The 18,338-nt window shown below is 40.9% G+C and overlaps 2 protein-coding genes across 2 annotated transcripts; one reads left to right on the forward strand and one right to left on the reverse strand.

The window, feature by feature from the left end:
* Positions 1 to 165: 165 nt before the first annotated feature.
* LOC118431326 (kelch-like protein 9) lies at positions 166 to 3,806 on the forward strand. The gene is made up of 4 exons (XM_035842447.1): positions 166 to 186; positions 497 to 781; positions 1,019 to 1,165; positions 1,402 to 3,806. Exons 2-4 carry the CDS (start codon positions 509 to 511, stop codon positions 2,893 to 2,895), a joined length of 1,914 nt encoding a protein of 637 aa, XP_035698340.1. The 5' UTR covers positions 166 to 186; positions 497 to 508; the 3' UTR covers positions 2,896 to 3,806.
* LOC118431327 (succinyl-CoA:3-ketoacid coenzyme A transferase 1, mitochondrial-like) lies at positions 3,142 to 17,319 on the reverse strand. The gene is made up of 17 exons (XM_035842448.1): positions 17,168 to 17,319; positions 15,649 to 15,757; positions 15,237 to 15,327; positions 15,032 to 15,074; positions 14,776 to 14,868; positions 14,174 to 14,323; positions 13,497 to 13,603; positions 12,998 to 13,058; positions 9,989 to 10,096; positions 9,467 to 9,578; positions 9,065 to 9,159; positions 5,572 to 5,693; positions 5,313 to 5,388; positions 5,053 to 5,142; positions 4,685 to 4,765; positions 4,364 to 4,465; positions 3,142 to 4,170 (listed from the first exon to the last, which is right to left on the reverse strand). Exons 1-17 carry the CDS (start codon positions 17,258 to 17,260, stop codon positions 4,129 to 4,131), a joined length of 1,575 nt encoding a protein of 524 aa, XP_035698341.1. The 5' UTR covers positions 17,261 to 17,319; the 3' UTR covers positions 3,142 to 4,128.
* Positions 17,320 to 18,338: the final 1,019 nt, after the last annotated feature.

Here is an 18,338-nt window from a genome sequence, read left to right on the forward strand (position 1 = left end):
CTGATAACGTTTTTGATTATACTGACTATGTTATAAAATATATATTTTATAGATATGAGGCATATCAAAGTCACATAAGATTCAAATAAAAAGAAAATTATTTTTAGCAATCTTACAGTCAACCTAATGAAAAAATGGAACATTCTCCAAATGTTACGTCCGGGAGGATCAGCTGGACGCAAGAAGGTTTTGTGGTTATCCTTGCTGGAAGTATTATTAAAGATTCAGCCAAGATTTTATACCTGGGAGGATCAGGAATGAAGACTGTAACATAAGAGACCAGATAGGCATTAAGAGTAAGTTTCAGTAGTCATACTTTAATAAGACTTTCTGTACATTGATGTAATGTTAGTTGTGTAAACATAACCTTTTCTTCCACCAAAACATTAGAAATTCATGTGATATTATGTCTCTTTTATAGATGGGCATATTAATGATGCTACAACTTTGTTTAAGAAATTGACAGTAGCCTAAATTTTTGTTATTTTCCGTACAGCATAGGTCCACGATGGCATCACCTGTTCCAGATGCGCATATGACAGCTGAAAGGCCAGAGTGGGTAGTCCAACCCGGGCACCTGACACACCTGAAGCAGCACCTGTGCCAGCTGCAGTACCTGCCGGCACACCTGCAGCACTGCCTGACGTACATGCAGACCGTGCTGGCGGGACTGGACACGCTGCGGAAGGATGGGCTGCTATGTGACGTGGTGCTGGTTGCAGAGGGACAGGAGTTCCCGGTACACAAGAACCTGCTGGCCAGCTCCAGCGACTACTTCAAGGTATGATTTAAGTGTAAAAGCTATAGATAAAGCAGACATCCTCTACTCAGGTGATGGTTTTTCAAGTAACTAGGTGTCTTGTGTCCAGCACATTGGGTCACCCATAGTGACCCTACAATTCTTCTTCTTCTGCTACTAGTAGAATATTCCAATACCATCCCAATATCTATATCTACTTGGAGAGTAGGGATTCATTCAATATGTGAATCTGGGTCTTGTTTCATGTTTCTCGGCCAGGCCATGTTTACAGGGGGTCTACGCGAGGCACATCAGACGCACGTAGAGCTGTTCGGACTGTCGGCTGCGGGACTGGGGATGGCGCTAGACTTCATGTACTCAGCCTGCATCAGGGTTACCATGGACAATGTGGAAAACATCCTGCAGGCATGTGCTGTACTGTTTATTTGCTGAACTGTTTTTGTTTTGAATCCCTTGTTGATATGTTAACTAATAGCTCTTGTGAGACATTGATGGACCATCTGATGTTGCATGTTTGCTTGTTTTTGAAAGGTTTCACACCTATCAAGATAGAGGTCAGTTTAAGACTTAGGAACAAAAATGTTTCCCATCCTACCCAGAAAAATATTGCAAGTAACTGTAATTCATGTTGCATCCTCCAGGTGGCATCCCACCTGCAGCTTACGTCCCTGTTGGGTCTCACATGTGCGTTCATGGAAGAACACCTCTCCGCGCAATCATGGCTTCTCATATACGACCTTGCCGACACGTACGCCCTGCCCTCGGCCAAGGAAGCCGCTCTACGGTTTGCTTTTAAGCACTTCAAGGTAATCGCACAGAGCAAGGAGTTTCTTACACTTCCCGTGGACAAATTACAGCTTCTTGTAGCAAGCACCAGACTTATGGTTGAAGAGAATGTTGTTTTGGAGTCTGTGTGGAAGTGGCTAAAGCATGACTCTTCTAGGATGGAGGAATATGGTGATGACATCATCAGGCATGTAAAGTTTTCACTCGTACCTCAGGAAATTCTTGAAGCATGGAAGGATGAGAATCCAGAAGTCAGGACAAATGAAAAGGTGTATGCGAGGTTAGACGAGTCTCTGTTATACCATAGCAAAGTCTTTGAGCAGCCCTTGTTGCAGACGGAACAGACACGCGTGCGTGCTGATAGTGAGTCGCTGATGATTATTGGTGGAGCAAAAACAACAGGGCAGTTGTCGCGGTTGATGTGTATTGGTGCCCTCCAAAGTGGTGACAAGTCGTTGCAGTTCAAACCAGTCGTCAGTCGGATGAGATCAGTTTGCTATCACAGCATTGTGGCGATTGGTGGGTTTCTCTATGTTGCTGGTGGAATGGACCGCCCAGATCCCAAATGTCGCTCAGCGAGGAAAGAGGTTCATCGCTACGACCCACGGTCCCAAGCCTGGCTGCAGGTGGGCTCAATGATAGACAGGAGGGCGTACTTCTACCTTGCAGTAGTAAACAGTGCACTGTATGCAGTGGGAGGGCGGGAGGCACGACAAGCCCACAAGTCGGTGGAAAGTTATGACTTTGCTACAAACAGATGGACGTACCATTCCTACCTGCCTGCGCCGCTCTACGGCCATACATGCACGGTACACAAAGGGCTGCTCTATGTCTCAGGGGGGATGAAGGGGAAACACACCATTAACGAGTTCCTGAGCATGGATCCTTCTGCAGAAACTGCACACTGGACTGTCAGACCCCCCATGGGCTCCCCTCGAGCCTACCATGCTATGGCCTCCGTCGGAAACAAAATATTCGTCTTTGGCGGGTCACAAACGATGGGTAACACCATCGTGATCAAACAGCTCGTCCAGTACTTCGAGCCTGAGAGGGACCAGTGGACGTCGCTGGATCAGCTGATGCCCATACCAATGTACGGCTTCTCTGCGGTATCACACGGACGTTTCGTGTACATGGTAGGAGGCCAGAGTGACGCACATTTGGGAATGGAGACCAGGAGGCCGCTGGTGATGTACTACAACACGGAGACAGACAGTTACAGCTGGGAGGAAGTTCAGGTCATGCCGAAGGGGGAGCTGATTGGGTCGGCCTGCTGCATGCTGGAGGTCCCCAACCATGTCATACAGCTGTATGCTACGGGGGGGAGGGGGGCAGCGCTCCAAGAGTGAATGTAGTGGTAGTTCTATGGGGTGACATGGAATGAAAGATACTTGATAGTGGAAGGTCATGGAAAATGAACTTGTAGGCTTGGCAAGATGTGGAAATTTCATAAAAGATCATGATAACAAAACTGATAAAATAATATATACGTTTTGCCAATGTCTGCCAATACGCTATTCTTCATCCGACACAAACAAAGCATAAATAGTAGGACAAACCACAAAATAGAGACAAGAAAACCATGATACAGCCCAAACATTGAACAGACATTTATATTTACCTCAGCAGAAATAACACTGGTGATGACTACTGTTTTCACAGTATTTCAAATGACTTCACTTAGGCACATGTGTAGATTTGTACAGATAAGGAACTATAGGCATGATATTGATAGGGATCTTTTTCTGACCCAAGAACTACTCAAGTTCACACGATAACCATGCCAAACAAAGGTTGACAATTTGACACTGCTAAAATGTGAAAATGTCTTTCTAATGATCATGTTGTCCATTTTCCAGTTTTGGCAATCCATTAATTCAATGCCTTCTATTGATGATTCAAATATATATCACTGTATATGTGTGATAATTATCCATCCATAATTGGTAAGTGGTCTGTATCGCCTCCATACTGTTAGAAGATTGGACAAGTCTATAAAGACAGATTCAAACATTTGTGGTTTATAAATATTGTAGTGTAAGGTTTTCATGCAATACTCCATTACTGGTACTTTATCTGAATATCAAAGTGATATTACTGAAACCAAGTTACTCTTTTCTATGAAGACAAACAGTGTGTACAGACAGACAACTAAAACATACATAGTTGCATCCTTGTTTGCATCAATGCATGTATGTTGTAAAAGTCAGCTACAAAGAATGTACAAGAGGCACATTAAGTTACAGCAACAAACTTTCATCTCTATGTATTCTTCAGCTTGATGTTTCCACTATTCTTGTACATCATGTATCTGTACTGACTAAAATGGATTTACAGTTTACAAGGAACAGACATCTTGTACAGTTACTAGTAAAGGTCTAAAACATTCATGTTCGCACAACAATAGAGGCAGTCTTTCAGGAGGAAGACAATGTTGAAAAGGTGAAAAAAAGTTGATAGAATTTAGTAGAAACAAGTGTCCATCTGCCATCCAATCACACTTGGCGAGTCAGCTATTTATTCTCTTCTTTGCAACCCCTCCCTGGTGGCTGTTCTATCAGACTGCTTCCCTCCTGCTGCATTCACACCTCCACCTGTGCCATGGGTTTCAGGTCGTCTGCCACCTGCAGATCAGAGTAAAAGGCCAGTTTTAACATTGTTAGTAAAACTATACTTTCAAGGTTATGTCAAATGGCAGCACTGTATAAGAGTACTTCCAGTATGTAGAAGAACAGAGAATTCCTCGGTTTTCAGAATAATTTCCATGTACCAGAACTCAAAATAAGTCAACAACTACAAAACAACACATATCCTGACCTGGAATTCACAGCCTGTGGCCCCTACAATATCCTCGATGGAGAAGTCTGGCCAGATCTCTGTCAGAGTGAGACCTGTCTCTGAGTCCACCTGAAACACTGCCTGTTGACATACACAACAATTACTAGCAATGTTGTTCTTTACTGAATGCTACACTAAACAACAGCTGGGAAAACAAAACAACTCAAAATACAATAAAAAGTTTTAAAAGAAAATGTTTAATCACTACAATTCACTACACAGCACATCTTTCAATGTCTATTTTATTTATTTTTTCCTATGAAACATCATATGGTAGACTATTTCTGTCAGTTTTGTTACCTTTTCAGTGATGATGGTGTTGACACATTTGGTTCCAGTTAAAGGGAGTTTACACTCTGGCAGGATCTTGTGTGATCCTCCCTATAAAATAGGCAACAGTGCATGATAAATTAATATCATTTATACAGGTCAAATTAACTTTTAGATGTCATTACCTCAATCCCAAACAACATGTTTTCTTTGTGATTGTATTTGCATTTTGATGATCTGCAGTTTGAAACAAAGCTGCTAGATGTATTTCTAGTGCAGTTTCTAGCAACTGTTCATCCTACAAATTTTGATAATTTGCCAATGATTTTTCCCCAACAAGAATGACGTGATACAAGGACTTGTAAACATTGCTTGTTTAAAAGGAAAGCCCGTCCTACCTTAGCAGTGTGCTCCATGGTGACAACAACCTTGGTGTCAGCAGCTGAGACTAGATCCATGGCACCGCCCATTCCTTTCACCATCTTCCCCTGAAATCAACAATGGACAAAGTTTGTTGAAACTCAGGACAATAACCATAACAATAGTCAAAACTATGACTACTGTACAGGTATTCTATTGTACCACCTACTCCAGGATCAGACATTTTCTAAGTGCTGGCATTCCAGACAAAATTTTAAATTTCAATTCTGGAACTTACTGGAATCATCCAGTTGGCAAGATCTCCATACTGAGACACCTGCATGGCTCCTAGCATGGTCAGGTTGATGTGGCCTCTGTGCAAGATAACAAACAACAACAGTGCAAATGTAGCAATCAGATTTAGATATACAAAGGACTTGAGTCAACTTATCATTACCTTTTTATCATCATCTTTATTTAGGGAAAAAAGGAGAACAGAAAGATTGACTTTCTATGGTTTAATGGTGAGCCAGTAGAGCTAGAGAACTAAATCTCACCCTCGGATCATGCCGAAGGACTCATCGCTTGAGAAAAAGGAACTTCCATCTAAGATGGTGACAGTCTCCTTTCCAGCATTGATCAAGTCAGCATCCTGCTCCCCTGGGCGGGGGAAGGGGCCCTGTAGGGGGTAGGGGCAACACGTTAAGCAGCAGTCACTGTACTGACAAAAATTTCTACTAGTTTGGCAACTTTGTACCATGAATCTTGCCATTTCACAAAGAGTTGCTGGTGGGAGTCCACGCACTGTTACTTTTACCACACTAGTCACACAAGACTTGTAGGACACCCAATGAGAGTAACACCACCACTGGCCGTTACGGTGAAAACGTCCTATAATGGGTGAATGTTGGTGAAACACGGTGAACTACGGTGAAAATGTGTCACCCGGATTCGCATTGTTCCCATGTAAATATGGAGGGGTGAAAGCGAATCTTGCACCTACGTGACAAAAGAGTAAAACATGGTGAAATGAAGGTTTCACCCCTAGTAAAACAAACAGCAATAGAGTTAATTCCAGTTGTGGCGGCCATGTTGGATTTCCGGGGTCATCCGGGGTCATGGCACCAGAACGAGACTGCAGGTGGTACCATCTGGGCATTCTACTATATAGGCTGTATTGCAGACATAAGTATGTCATCTTTGGGAGTGCATTTCACCCCTCTAAGGTTAACAACTGCACAATATATGCCTGTTATCTATAGAAAATATTGTTAGGCACATTTGAATTTGATTTTGGTGATTTTTTTTATCAATTTTTCACATTTTTTTATGGGTGACCTGAGAACAATTAGTGTCAGTGTTTATATCATCCATTAGTGCTTTGTATTGGTAACTGTGATATAGTAGGTTTACTTTTGGGGTTAAACCCTACAAATACACAAAATATGGGGATGACATCTTTGCGGGTAGAAATTTAGAAGACATTTGGCAGTTGTTCTGATGATTTATTGATGCCAAGATCCGTTCTGCAAACTACGCTCTATGGGAATGTCATGCCGGGTGTGCTCCTTTACTTTCTTCCCAATTCATGTTTTCATTGTTTTATTCTAGTTTACACAACATAACCCTACACAAAAAGTCCACGTGTTGGGTCCATAAAATTGTGGGATGAAATGTAGCAGATTTTTTTCTGTTAGGGATTTTTCAAGGCCAATGTTGAGAAAAACGTAAATTTTATCGTCAGTAGAAGAGGTAAATTGGTGATAGAACTTAGTAATACATGTACGTAGTTTTATGAACAGATCTGTCAGTCCGATATTTTCATGTTTTTGTAGGGTTTAATAACAGTTACCGAAACACAGCGCACATGGAGGATATAAACACTGACATTAATTGTTCTCAGGTCACCCATTAAAAAAATGTGAAAAATTAATAAAAAATATCACCAAAATCAAGTTCAAATGTCCCAAACAATATTTTCTATAGATAACAGGCATATATTGTGCAGTTGTTAACCTTAGAGGGGTGAAATGCACTCCCAAAGATGACATACTTATGTCTGCAATACAGCCTATATAGTAGAATGCCCAGCTGGTACCACCTGCAGTCTCGTTCTGGTGCCATGACCCCGGATGACCCCGGAAATCCAACATGGCCGCCACAACTGGAATTAACTCTATTACGTTATTGTGTGCGTTGTTTCACGAGCGCTAGCGACGTGCCCGGCGCTGTCCAGTCTACGGCACTGGGACAGAAGACTGCCCGCCCAGTTCCTCAGCGCAAGCCGGGGATTTTTTACGCTCCCTCCGCACGCCGGGCAAATTTTAACGGTTACAGCTCGGCGCTATCTGTAATGGCACTGGGACTGAAGACTGCCCGCCTAGTTCCAGGATTTTTTTACGCTTGCGACTGAGTCACATATTTCTGGGTCGGAACCAAAGTTTGATTTGCCGCATGCTTGCAAGCACCTCCTTGTTGCAAGTAATTAATTTTTCATTCTGAAATCGAGAGCGCCATGACAGGACTTGTATCTGACAAGGAGACTAACCCTCTTTTGTATCGAGAGCTCAGACATCTAAGCGCGTCTAATAAACTTATAAAACACATTTTAAAACATGATAAAACATCGTGTCCGGGCGTTTTCCCAGTCAAATACGGCGCTAAATCGACTTCGGCCGCCATGACGCCCGCTCAGCGTCTGCAAGCGTGCAAGACGTGCACGTGACCGGAATACGCACCTCTGATTGGTTGATCCTACGGCTGTAGGGGGTTCCCCACTATGATCTGCGCTCTGATTGGTCGAGCTGCAGAATTCTTTCTTTGCTGCCCCATGATGCCTTGCGCCCACCCGCGCGTCAAACAAAATTTCTTTGTATGAAAAATGTTACATTTCTACGCACAAAAACGCTATATTCCACAATTACATTGCAATATTCTCGTAAAGAAATACACAATTACAATAGTCTTTAGAGAAAGCATGCATTTATATCCGCATTTATGGGAGAATTTAAGCTGGGAATGTCAAGATACGGCCACGGAAAATTACGGCTCCCGACAACAACAACAACAAAACTTACTCAGAGGATCTAAAAAAGACGTAGAATATATTTCCTAATGCTGTAAAACTATGAATTATTGGAAGATTTTCCTGCATGGATGATTCGGGCCGGGTAGAAGCTGCATGACCGCCAGCCCAGTCCGGTACCTCGCCAGCCAGCGTCGCTTGGTAGATCCAAGGAGGTTAAAAATCACTTGTTGTTTTTAACCTCCTTGGTAGATCTGATATTTTTGCACCAGTTTTTCCATTTTCTTTATTTAACGTTATATGATAAACAAACTATGATCCAAAGTTGCTCAAAATCATGGTGTTTTCCGAACGCAGTATGGGAGCTAACGTTAGGCGAATCTCATGGTATGGTATGCCCAAGGACGTTGTATGCCATGCTGGTTTTACCGTCATTTTTCGGGAAAAGAAACACTCTGGTAGCAAAACTCCCCACGATGTCACCACGGTTTTCAATTGATTTTTTTTAATAGTGTGGATAGGGTCTAATATCAAACAACAGCGGTAAAATTTCCCCAGCTTGTGCTGATGAACTGGGCGGGCGTTCTACACTCCCAGCACCGGCTAGATAGCGGCGAGCTACCGATGGTATGTTTCTAAGTTGTCTATGGAGTTGCGTGTGCCCGTACGATGACACCTTTCACCGGAGGTGTTAATTTCAGCGGGGTGAAACACGTTGAATTTTCTATTGTGTTCTGGTGCAAAGTAAACACTTGGCATTTCACCCAATCCTTGCATAATCTACTCAAAATATGTGATAATTGCTCAAAATTAACCCCTTGCAGAGTAAACATAAAAGGGGTGACTTTGACTCTGAACAATCAGAGTACCGATTTTAACCGTACTTTCACTACCATTCACCCATTATAGGACGTTTTCACCGTAACGGCCAGTGGTGGTGTAAGTCAACGATTGTGTGAGAAGGCCATATAGCTTACATTTTAGGGGCAGAGCAAACAACAACAAAAACAGATGAGATGACTGACCAGTCCCAGAATGCCATTCTCACTCTGTAGATGGATGGTGATGCCAGGTCGGATGTAGTTACTGGCCAACATCGGGATCCCGATCCCCAGGTTAGCTGGGGTATACTGGTCAAGGAACAGGTGAGCTTGGGAGGAAGTTGTAGCTGTATAAGTCTGAAATTTTCTTTTCAGCAGACTTTTTGAAAATTTGAAGCAAAAACTACAGAACCAGCTTGGTAACACTTAGCCTGATTAAACCTCGCTTATAGCAACCCGCCCAACATTCGACTGGCCTCATACAGCCCCAGACAGCAGAGTTTGTGTCACACAGACGGAAGGTAACACTAATCTCAAGATATCAGTATATGCAGTATTGCAACTCCTCACTAGGGGGAGTAGCTGCACTGTCCATGAGAAGGATACCATACATGCCATCCTGGAACTCTAGTGCTGCTCTCCTGATGATTCTCTCCCTTACCAGGGCTGCAGCACTCTTGGGCTTGTCATCTTTAGCTTCCTTGGTCAGTGTTAGCCTCTGCATAACATGAAAGTTATCAGTATGTTCCTGCTTTTGACTATCATATGGTAAGTATTTTATGATTCCTTTTACAAGTAGATCACTCTACTAGTACTATTCTGGGTGAGTGGATGGGTCTAAGTTTGGTGCATACATATACCATCGATCAATGTTCTGATACTGAAATGCTTCTAAAAGAAAGGCAATTTTCTCCAATGGCAGGTCTACTAATATAACACAAAGTCAGACAGAATATGTACAGATGTATATCCTCTTAAAAATCAAATATGAAGTACTTACTTGGTACTTAACATTGTGTTTTTACGTTTTCCAACAAATATATCAATAGTTACAAAAATTACAGTCAAAATTAATGTAAGATGCTTTAGATTCACATTGCTGAACTGCAATATTTATAAAAAGCTTGCCTCTATTCTCTTCTCAAACTTGTCTCCCTTGAAGACTCTCTGCACAAAGATACTGGGAACATGAACATCTTCAGGAGGGATGGTGCCGGACTCGACAATCTCCTCCACCTGGGTACAACACACAAGACAGATATTTCTCTCAGTTTTTTACTTAAGTTCCAGTTAACACAAAAATGTAAGCACATGGTAAAGTATCCCTACAACAGATTAACAGTCTCAGCAAGAAGCAAAGTTTCCCCCTGGGCAAAAGTAAAACATCATCATCATCAAAGCCCATAGTTGATCAGGTTGATTACTCTATGCATTTTTGGAATGAACTGTGGGGTCATGCAGCTTTTGCTCGCATTCTTTAAAAGGCACATTGATCATTATAACTTGAAGAGGCATATCTAAGAAACAACATTGCAGAAGAGTAACTTAAGAAGAGAATATCGTTGAGAATAACATTGTTCAACACCTCAGAAAAGAAAGCTCTCTCTCCACTTTAACCTGTGAAAAGAAGTCTATCTGCATCAGTGATATTTTGTTTGCAGCAACATAGATTAGTTTTAACTTAGTCAGATATTAGATAAAGGTTTACTGTACAATTTGACCTACGTCCAGAACAATTACCTTATAAGGGAACTCCCATGGGAGAGTATCTGCTTATTTGGCAAGTCCCATGACAATGTTCTAATAGTAGGAGTAACATACACATCTCTTAAAAATCTTCCTAAAAGAATTCAACTGCTACTAATTATCAAAACTAGTGGTTTTCATTACTACTAGCCAAAGCAGGCTTTTCTTTCTCCTGATTAGAAAAGGTCAAGCCATTAGAAAAGTAATCTAGACTGGATGGGTCTAGATTTTCTGCATACCAGCGATCAATTTTCATCTTGATACCAGTCATGGTATCAAATTGCAAGGTCAAGGAATTAAAGAGAGGTTAATTTTTTTAAGCTGGTGTGTTACGCCGAATGGCGGTTATACCGGCAATATAGATACAGATACAGACATAAAAGCTACATAATAAAAAAAAAATCAGCAATTCAAAGACGGATGAAGTTAGCCATCAATATGATGCATTGTTCCTAAATGCTTGATGTTACAACATATTATCAGTATAAAGACACAACCATAGATATGGGTCAAACTGCAAAGAACAATCAGAGAATACTTGCCTTCAACAAACACTGGGCACAAACTCCAACAGTAGAACAAGAACACATCACACAAGTCCTTTTTTGCACAACATAAGAAGTAACTATGACGTCTGCACGGTTCCTTCCTTAGGGTGGTACCTTAGTTTCCAAACTACACTACACTACGTCTTCTCTGGGCTTTGCTACTCGTACTTGTACAAGCCCTCCGACTTGGTTTCCAACCGAGAGATTCCGCGCTCGCGAAGTCGCAGACGGGTGTTGATGAGGCGGAGCTGCACACGAGCAAGCGCCAACTTCTGATCCATGATCTGGGACGATCGCTGGTAGGATTCCGGCAGGGCGTAATCGGACCTGATGTGGCGAGGCATGGTCACGAACAGAGAAACTACGCTCTTCTAAAACTTCTGCAGAAATGCTCTGAATCTAACGACGACAGAAAGCTGTGAAGAATGGACTATAAAGAAACCCGTAAACAAGATCCGACTAGCTTAAACCAGGGAAATCTGCTTATCACAAATTTGCATATCAGGTCATGTGACTTAAAGAATTATACCACTGAAGTAAAAAGATACTCCTGAATTATCTTGTTTAAATTGTCAATTAAAGCCTGCTAAGATATTATACCCGATATAGGGAAAAGACCGAAAATAACATATTCTCTTAAAGTTGGTTCTGGCGTAAAAAGTTTACTTGCAAATCTATGATATGAATTAGGATTAAATTGTTCCACTTTCCTAACACCCCTCAAGTTTTCTGTGGTTCAGTCTGGTCAGGAAAATAAGATTGCCTGATATCGTCTGCATTCTGAGAATCTCTCAGGTCTTTTTCTGGCAGTGTCTAGGGGACTGTAATCAGCAAGACTAGGCAGACAACAATCCTTACTGCTGGTTATCAACATGACATCGGAAGTTCAGTTCAGTTCAAGTCCGTGGAACAAACTAGTAAATCTATCACAAATCATTTGAGAAAACTCATAAAAAATAATTTAACTATCAATACTTGACAAAGCATCAGTTAATAATAAAATACTGGATACTACCAGTACAACACATGTATTAGTATAGATTTTTCAATTTTTCTGTTGTTTTTTTTCGTTCGATATCTTTCATGTACAAATTTAGACCCTAAGTCCTTACCACCAATCTATCCTGATATATATTTTTTATACTTTCTGAATATTGGACTCCAAAGCAGTTCAACTGTACGTGCTGAAGTACACAGCCTCAGAATAGAGAGGAGGACACTGCACCCTTCTTACCATATAAGGTAATGGGAAATAAGCGAGACCACACCCTGTGGGACCTGCTACAGAATTCTGGAGGACAACAACATGATGTAACTACAGTACATGTAGAATCTTGTGAAAACATTGTAAACTAATCTGTTTGCTAAATTTATTTTTCTATCTGGGAGAAAATATCTCATGAACTATGATCTATCGTTAGGGATACAACCACCTTTTGAGAATGGAAAATATGCCACTTAAAAGGATTATAGATTTACATGTTTCTCAAGAATTATCCCATTTTGAAAAGTTAAAAGGGTAAGAAGCACACCTGAGATTCAGTAAAAATAAGTGATTCTAGCTAAGTGTTACTCTACACCATTATTTTGTCCTTTGTGTAATACTGGTAGTTGTTTCCATACATTGTACCATGTACAAGTTTATTCATTCATTCAAATTTTCAAAATGTTCCAACACTCATAGCAGCCCCTCCAAGGAAAGGCAGTCTCCTATCGAGATAGCATCATGATCCCAGGATCATAGACACTGGGATTCAAGTCCATGACTTCTGATTCCTGAAAAAGACTGCCAACAAAAAAAAAACCCTGTACATGACCAAATGTTTTATACCAGATAACTCACCTCAGCTATGGTGATCTTGGCAGCTTTTGCCATCGGGGGATTGAAATTCCTAGCAGCTTTTCTGAAAGATTAAAAAATTACCAGTCAGTTTAGACTTTAAAATCGTACGCTGAGAAGTTAAAAATAAGAACCAAAATCTAGTTCTTACATTCAACTTTAGTAACATCACAGAATTTAATTTTGCTTGCATTTTTGCATGGAAACCTATGTTGTGACTAGTAAATAACATTGATCGCCTTTTCAAAATGAAATTTGGTGACTGATTCATTTTCTTACACACAATATGAAGCTAGGAAGAATGTGTATTGCAATACATTATACAAAAAACAATTGATGACAAAGATCATATTACACTTTTTTGTACTTTAGTCCAGGCCAATTTGAATACTGTAAATTCTGTAAGTTCACAGCACTTAAATTTTGCGGTAAAGTGATGATCACGAACATAAAACCACCATGGATATTTCACACTTTACTTATCCATAGTGTATAAACATACCTGAACGTCAGGTTCCCCATTCTGTCTGCCTTCCAAGCCTTCACCAGGGCAAAGTCTCCTGTGATCGCTTGTTCCATGATGTAGTTCCTGCCGTTAAACATGCGCTCCTGGGAAGATAAAAACAGATCTCGTTCATTTCTTTCATTTTAAAAATTGCAACACATACTGTATTTTAGATCTAGACAGGCACTGAGACGTCACATTAATGAGCATCAGCAACTTTATTTGTCAATTTGCACAAGAGAACTGGGCAAAGGAACAAGTCTGCCAGTTGGTTCAAGAACAGTAGTTAGAATTTTTGACAGTGGAGCACACAACAAAGTTTGAATTGTTTGAATTGACCTATGAAGCAATGGGCGGTACAGTAAAATACTGACCGGTCGGAACACCGACATTGAGCATGAATATGGCCCGGACATGACATAAAGAGAAATACACCCCTTCAGATGATATGCAAAACTTGGTTGTACATTTATCAACAGTTGAAATAGAAGTTTAAATAGAAACATACATGCAAGAGTACTTAAAGTTGATTATATTTTCAAAACTGCTAGCTTTACATGTGTTAATACCATTTTTGTGGGCACCATTTGAAGAAACCATGATAACAAGAAAATGATAACAATACTACCTTGTCCAGCAAATCATGATTTTTAGAGCATGATCAATCTGTTTACCTCTCTTGGTTCACTGGTGATGGCCACAGAACCATCAGAGTTGTACTTGATCGGTGCCCCTCCCTCGTGGACCAGGGTTCCGTACGCTGTGGGAGTGAAGAATGCTGGGACACCAGCCCCACCTGCACGGATACGTTCAGCCAGAGTACCCTGTGGCAATGATAGAACATCTTTTAATTCTTGTCCTACTATCCTTCGAGGAATCAGATGGCCAAATGGCAGAGTGGTTAGGTTAGCGGACACAAGATGGAAAAATCACAGCTTCTATTCCTGGTATTCCTGCTAGATAATGTGAAAGGCACTTTCAACAACTTTCCTCACTCTACCCAGGTGTAACATGAGTACCTGACTTTGATTGGGGAGGCAAAAGGCAGTGAAAGGAGAGGAATGGGCTTTGTTCTCCAATATCATGCCCTCTGACACCCCAATGCCCCTGTGGCCTACAAACGGCTATGGGACCTTTACCTTTCCTGGAAAAGGTACAGATTTGCTACTTAAGAAAGTATGGGCAGTACCAGTTTGTGTCTACTGAAAACTCATCTAACCTCAGTAAGTTATTTGTTGAATTCTAGTTATTTGTTTTAACTGTCTGTCCCACTAACCTGAGGAGTGAGTTCCACCTCCAGTTCTCCGCTTAGATACTGTCTTTCAAACTCTGCATTCTCACCAACATAGGACGAAATCATTCTCTTCACCTGAAAATTAACAAAATCAGATTCTTCATAAACTCAGAAAAGTCTAGAGGAGAAAATTTGTATTCAGTTGTATTTTTGAACAAACCATGTTCCACAGAAAGCTTGTATGAACAAAATCACTCGGGAGCAAAATGTACCTCTCCTTCAGTTCACATATACTCACCTGTCTTGTTCTGAGTAACAGCCCGAGGCCAAAGTCATCAACCCTGCAGTAAAAAACAAATATGTGGTAAACAATTATGTGACATCAAGTGCTCAGCTTTTTATGGACATTATAAAATTTGCTATTAATGATATTGTTACTCAACCACATTTATTATTCATCTCATATTTCGATTATTACACAAAGAAGACTTAGTCCAACCTACCCAGCATTGTTGCTGACCAAGGTCAGGTTCTTGGCTTTAGTCTCCAGCAGGCCTCCAATCAGGTTTTCTGGTATCCCACACAGACCAAAACCTACACAATGGGGAAATATAAACATCATGACAATCAACTAGTTAAAGGGTTGACCAATAAGTTCATCCTTTGCAGCCATGCCTTGATTGACTTTGATTTATCAATCTATCAATGAAAAATATTGAAAATGCACTGTGAAATTCATACAGAGGGCTTTCTTGATAACCTTTCTGCCTTCAAAAAAAGAAATTCAGTTCACAATCATTAAACACAGAAAACAACTTGAAGAATGCAGTCCATTCACTTCTGCATAACAACCAGAAACAACATTTGTACTATCTGACTGTATGCTTGTTGTGCAGTATCACAACATGATCATACCTCCAACCAGGAGTGTGGAATCATCCTTGATGTCTCGTACTGCGTCCACAGGACTGTCGTAGAACTGAACGGGACGTGTGTGTGTTGTGGAGAAAGAGCATGTCACTACCTGAAAGAGACACCACAGCATGAAGTGCAAATGTTAGTGTGTGTAATCATACGATTACGAAAAGATGTATGGTAGTGTCTTCTTGTCTAATGTCTTGGTCTTCCACACAAATAAGTACAAAAAGTAAAGACAGAGGATAACATCCATTGGCATAATACTGGTCGGTTTACTGCAATTTCTCAAGCAATGCTAATTTGGCAAATGATCAACGCATCATTTTCTCCAGTTACATGTTGCTGTTACAGCTTACCTTTGCCACTTCTTCTGTGTAAATTATTTTGTCTCTCTGGTCCTGCTAAAAACATAATATCGTAATTGGAACACACCGCGGAATTGCACGGAGAACGGGCACGTGGTTGGAAGGGGGTGCACTATACCGGTCGAACGAAACACGGCACAATTAACTGCCGCTATGTACCTTTATTCATCCTCTGTTGTTCCTTTCTTTCCTGTTAGTAGTTGCACAAAACAAAAATCTGCATGAGCATACAAAAAGTCATGAGAAAATGGGCGTATACTGACAAGAATTTTCATTTAATTTTGGTCCGTCACAACCGCTATGACGTAAAACTTTACTGCTGGCCGTAGCATTAAAAATGGCGGGAAAATGGCGGCGTACGTTCAATTTTCACCCATTCAGCCGTAGATCCGGGCTATTATGCAACGGTTCCTCACACTTTTACACGAGTTGTAGGTCACCAAAAGAAATTCAAGATTGCTGTTGAATCATGCTAGTCTTGTGCCGTGAGCACATGTGATTATTATCTACAAATCTGGCGATGAACGTGACAGTGTCTTTGTCCCACGACGAGCTCGCCTGCCCCGAAAATGACCTGAAAACTTTTGGCCTTGTTGTCTTCGAATGCATTGTTATCGATGCTTTGTAAATTATGTATTGGACACCTAGATGTCTGAAGTGTGCATACCTCAGAAATAACTATTGTTGCATGTGTAGATCTCTTTAAGTTCCACTATTTTTAATCGACCGGTATAAGGCTTATGACCGGTATTATGCCAATGCATGTTATATCACAAGTATCTAATATCTAAACTATTTCTAGATTTACAATAATACGATTTTACATGTGCAACTCGTTGATATTCATTTGGCAACGGTCTGCTTGCCACATAACGTACATATATAATATATATAATATATGTAAACCGATTTTGAGCTCTCTGACGATATTCATTTGCCAAAAACTTCCCATCACAAAATCAAAACATGTATATGTGGGGAGGGAGTCCCTGAAAGTATGCATGTCTTGCAAGCTGTGCACGTATGCAAACTTGCAGCCACCAAGGAGGTTATTTTGCATGTTGCAGCCACTAAATCTAAAAACGACTAAAAGAAGAGGATATATGCAGAGTAACGAAGGTTAGAAGCTCATGTGTACAGTACTGATTTACCTTGACAGTTTCTGGACATCTGATGGCCTTCAGAAGACCAGATACTCCAGTGAAAGTTGGCCTAACTTTTGTCAATAACATGGAGGCCGCCATGTTGTCCCGAGAGTGTGGCGAAGTATTGTAAGGGGAGGTATGGTAGCCAAAATGCAGTGAATTGAACGTCAATTAAGTTATTTTAAGAAAAAAAATAGAGCAAATTGGAATATTAAACATCTACAATAATAATTTTATTATCTTTTTGTGCTACTATTGTCAAGTTTTAGCTTGCTTAGTTGATATAATTTTACGTTTTCACTTTCATATATAAACCATTCCTCCTACTACGGACGAAAAATTCGCATGCGTAGAGGTGTGTGGTGGGGGCGTGTCCGGTTCGCGGTCATCCATAGGTCAACTCCTAGCAGATGTTTGCTCCGTAAATATTACCGGTACCATCATCAACGTCATTGCCTTGGTACCATGTTGTAGTGTTTCTTCGTGAATGTACTAAACGCTGAAAAACGCATGAAAAGGATAGCTTTGTTATAACATGACTGGAAAAAAGTTTGAGCAAAATAACGCATGGCATGATCTGCTTGACAATCATTCATAATGGGATGTCTGTTCTTTGGATACAAGTGCTCGTGTACATTTTGCAATTCAATACATTTTTCAATAGTTAACGAGAATTCTATCGTATCCAAAACAATGCCATTTCCATGAACATAGAATTGCGGATTTCTATCTGAACCATGATTCAACCACATTTCGGGAGGGTAAAAATGCCCGAGTTACTGGTTATCCTTCATTTGTTTTCAATTAAAATCATTTTTCTTAAGCATAACTAACCAGGACAGGTTTTTCGTCCGTCATATTAAACACGGCCTGGCTCATCTTATCAGAAAACCCCGACATGGTGCGTTTTCACATATACTCCGCCAGAGGCCCCCACTGCTCACTCAGCCGCTTCCCGCCAAAAAAAATCGTCACCACGATCGTGTTCAGGCGCTTTCGGCACGTGAATAGTAGTCTCTACCAGACTCCGAATCGCTGGAAAATCGTAGAAATGGAACAAATAGAGAGGAATATAACCGGCCAGGGAACAGCACGCGATCGGACAAACGCCGGATCGCTCGAAAAAGCGAAGAAACGTAACAAATCAGAGGAGTAAGCCGGCCAGAGGAATATAACA

This window comes from Branchiostoma floridae, chromosome 15 (genome assembly GCF_000003815.2).
Source record: "Branchiostoma floridae strain S238N-H82 chromosome 15, Bfl_VNyyK, whole genome shotgun sequence".
NCBI lineage: Eukaryota > Metazoa > Chordata > Leptocardii > Amphioxiformes > Branchiostomatidae > Branchiostoma > Branchiostoma floridae.

Excerpts from the sequence above, each read along its gene's own strand:
- LOC118431326 (XM_035842447.1), top strand. The coding sequence starts at position 509 with ATGGCATCACCTGTTCCAGATGCGCATATGACAGCTGAAAGGCCAGAG. Across the intron at positions 782-1,018 it reads GCTCCAGCGACTACTTCAAG|GCCATGTTTACAGGGGGTCT; the intron begins GTATGATTTAAG and ends TTTCTCGGCCAG. Across the intron at positions 1,166-1,401 it reads ATGTGGAAAACATCCTGCAG|GTGGCATCCCACCTGCAGCT; the intron begins GCATGTGCTGTA and ends TGCATCCTCCAG.
- LOC118431327 (XM_035842448.1), bottom strand. The coding sequence starts at position 17,260 with ATGGCGGCCTCCATGTTATTGACAAAAGTTAGGCCAACTTTCACTGGA. Across the intron at positions 13,059-13,496 it reads ATGGGGAACCTGACGTTCAG|AAAAGCTGCTAGGAATTTCA; the intron begins GTATGTTTATAC and ends TTAATCTTTCAG. Across the intron at positions 4,766-5,052 it reads CCATGGAGCACACTGCTAAG|GGAGGATCACACAAGATCCT; the intron begins GTAGGACGGGCT and ends CCTATTTTATAG.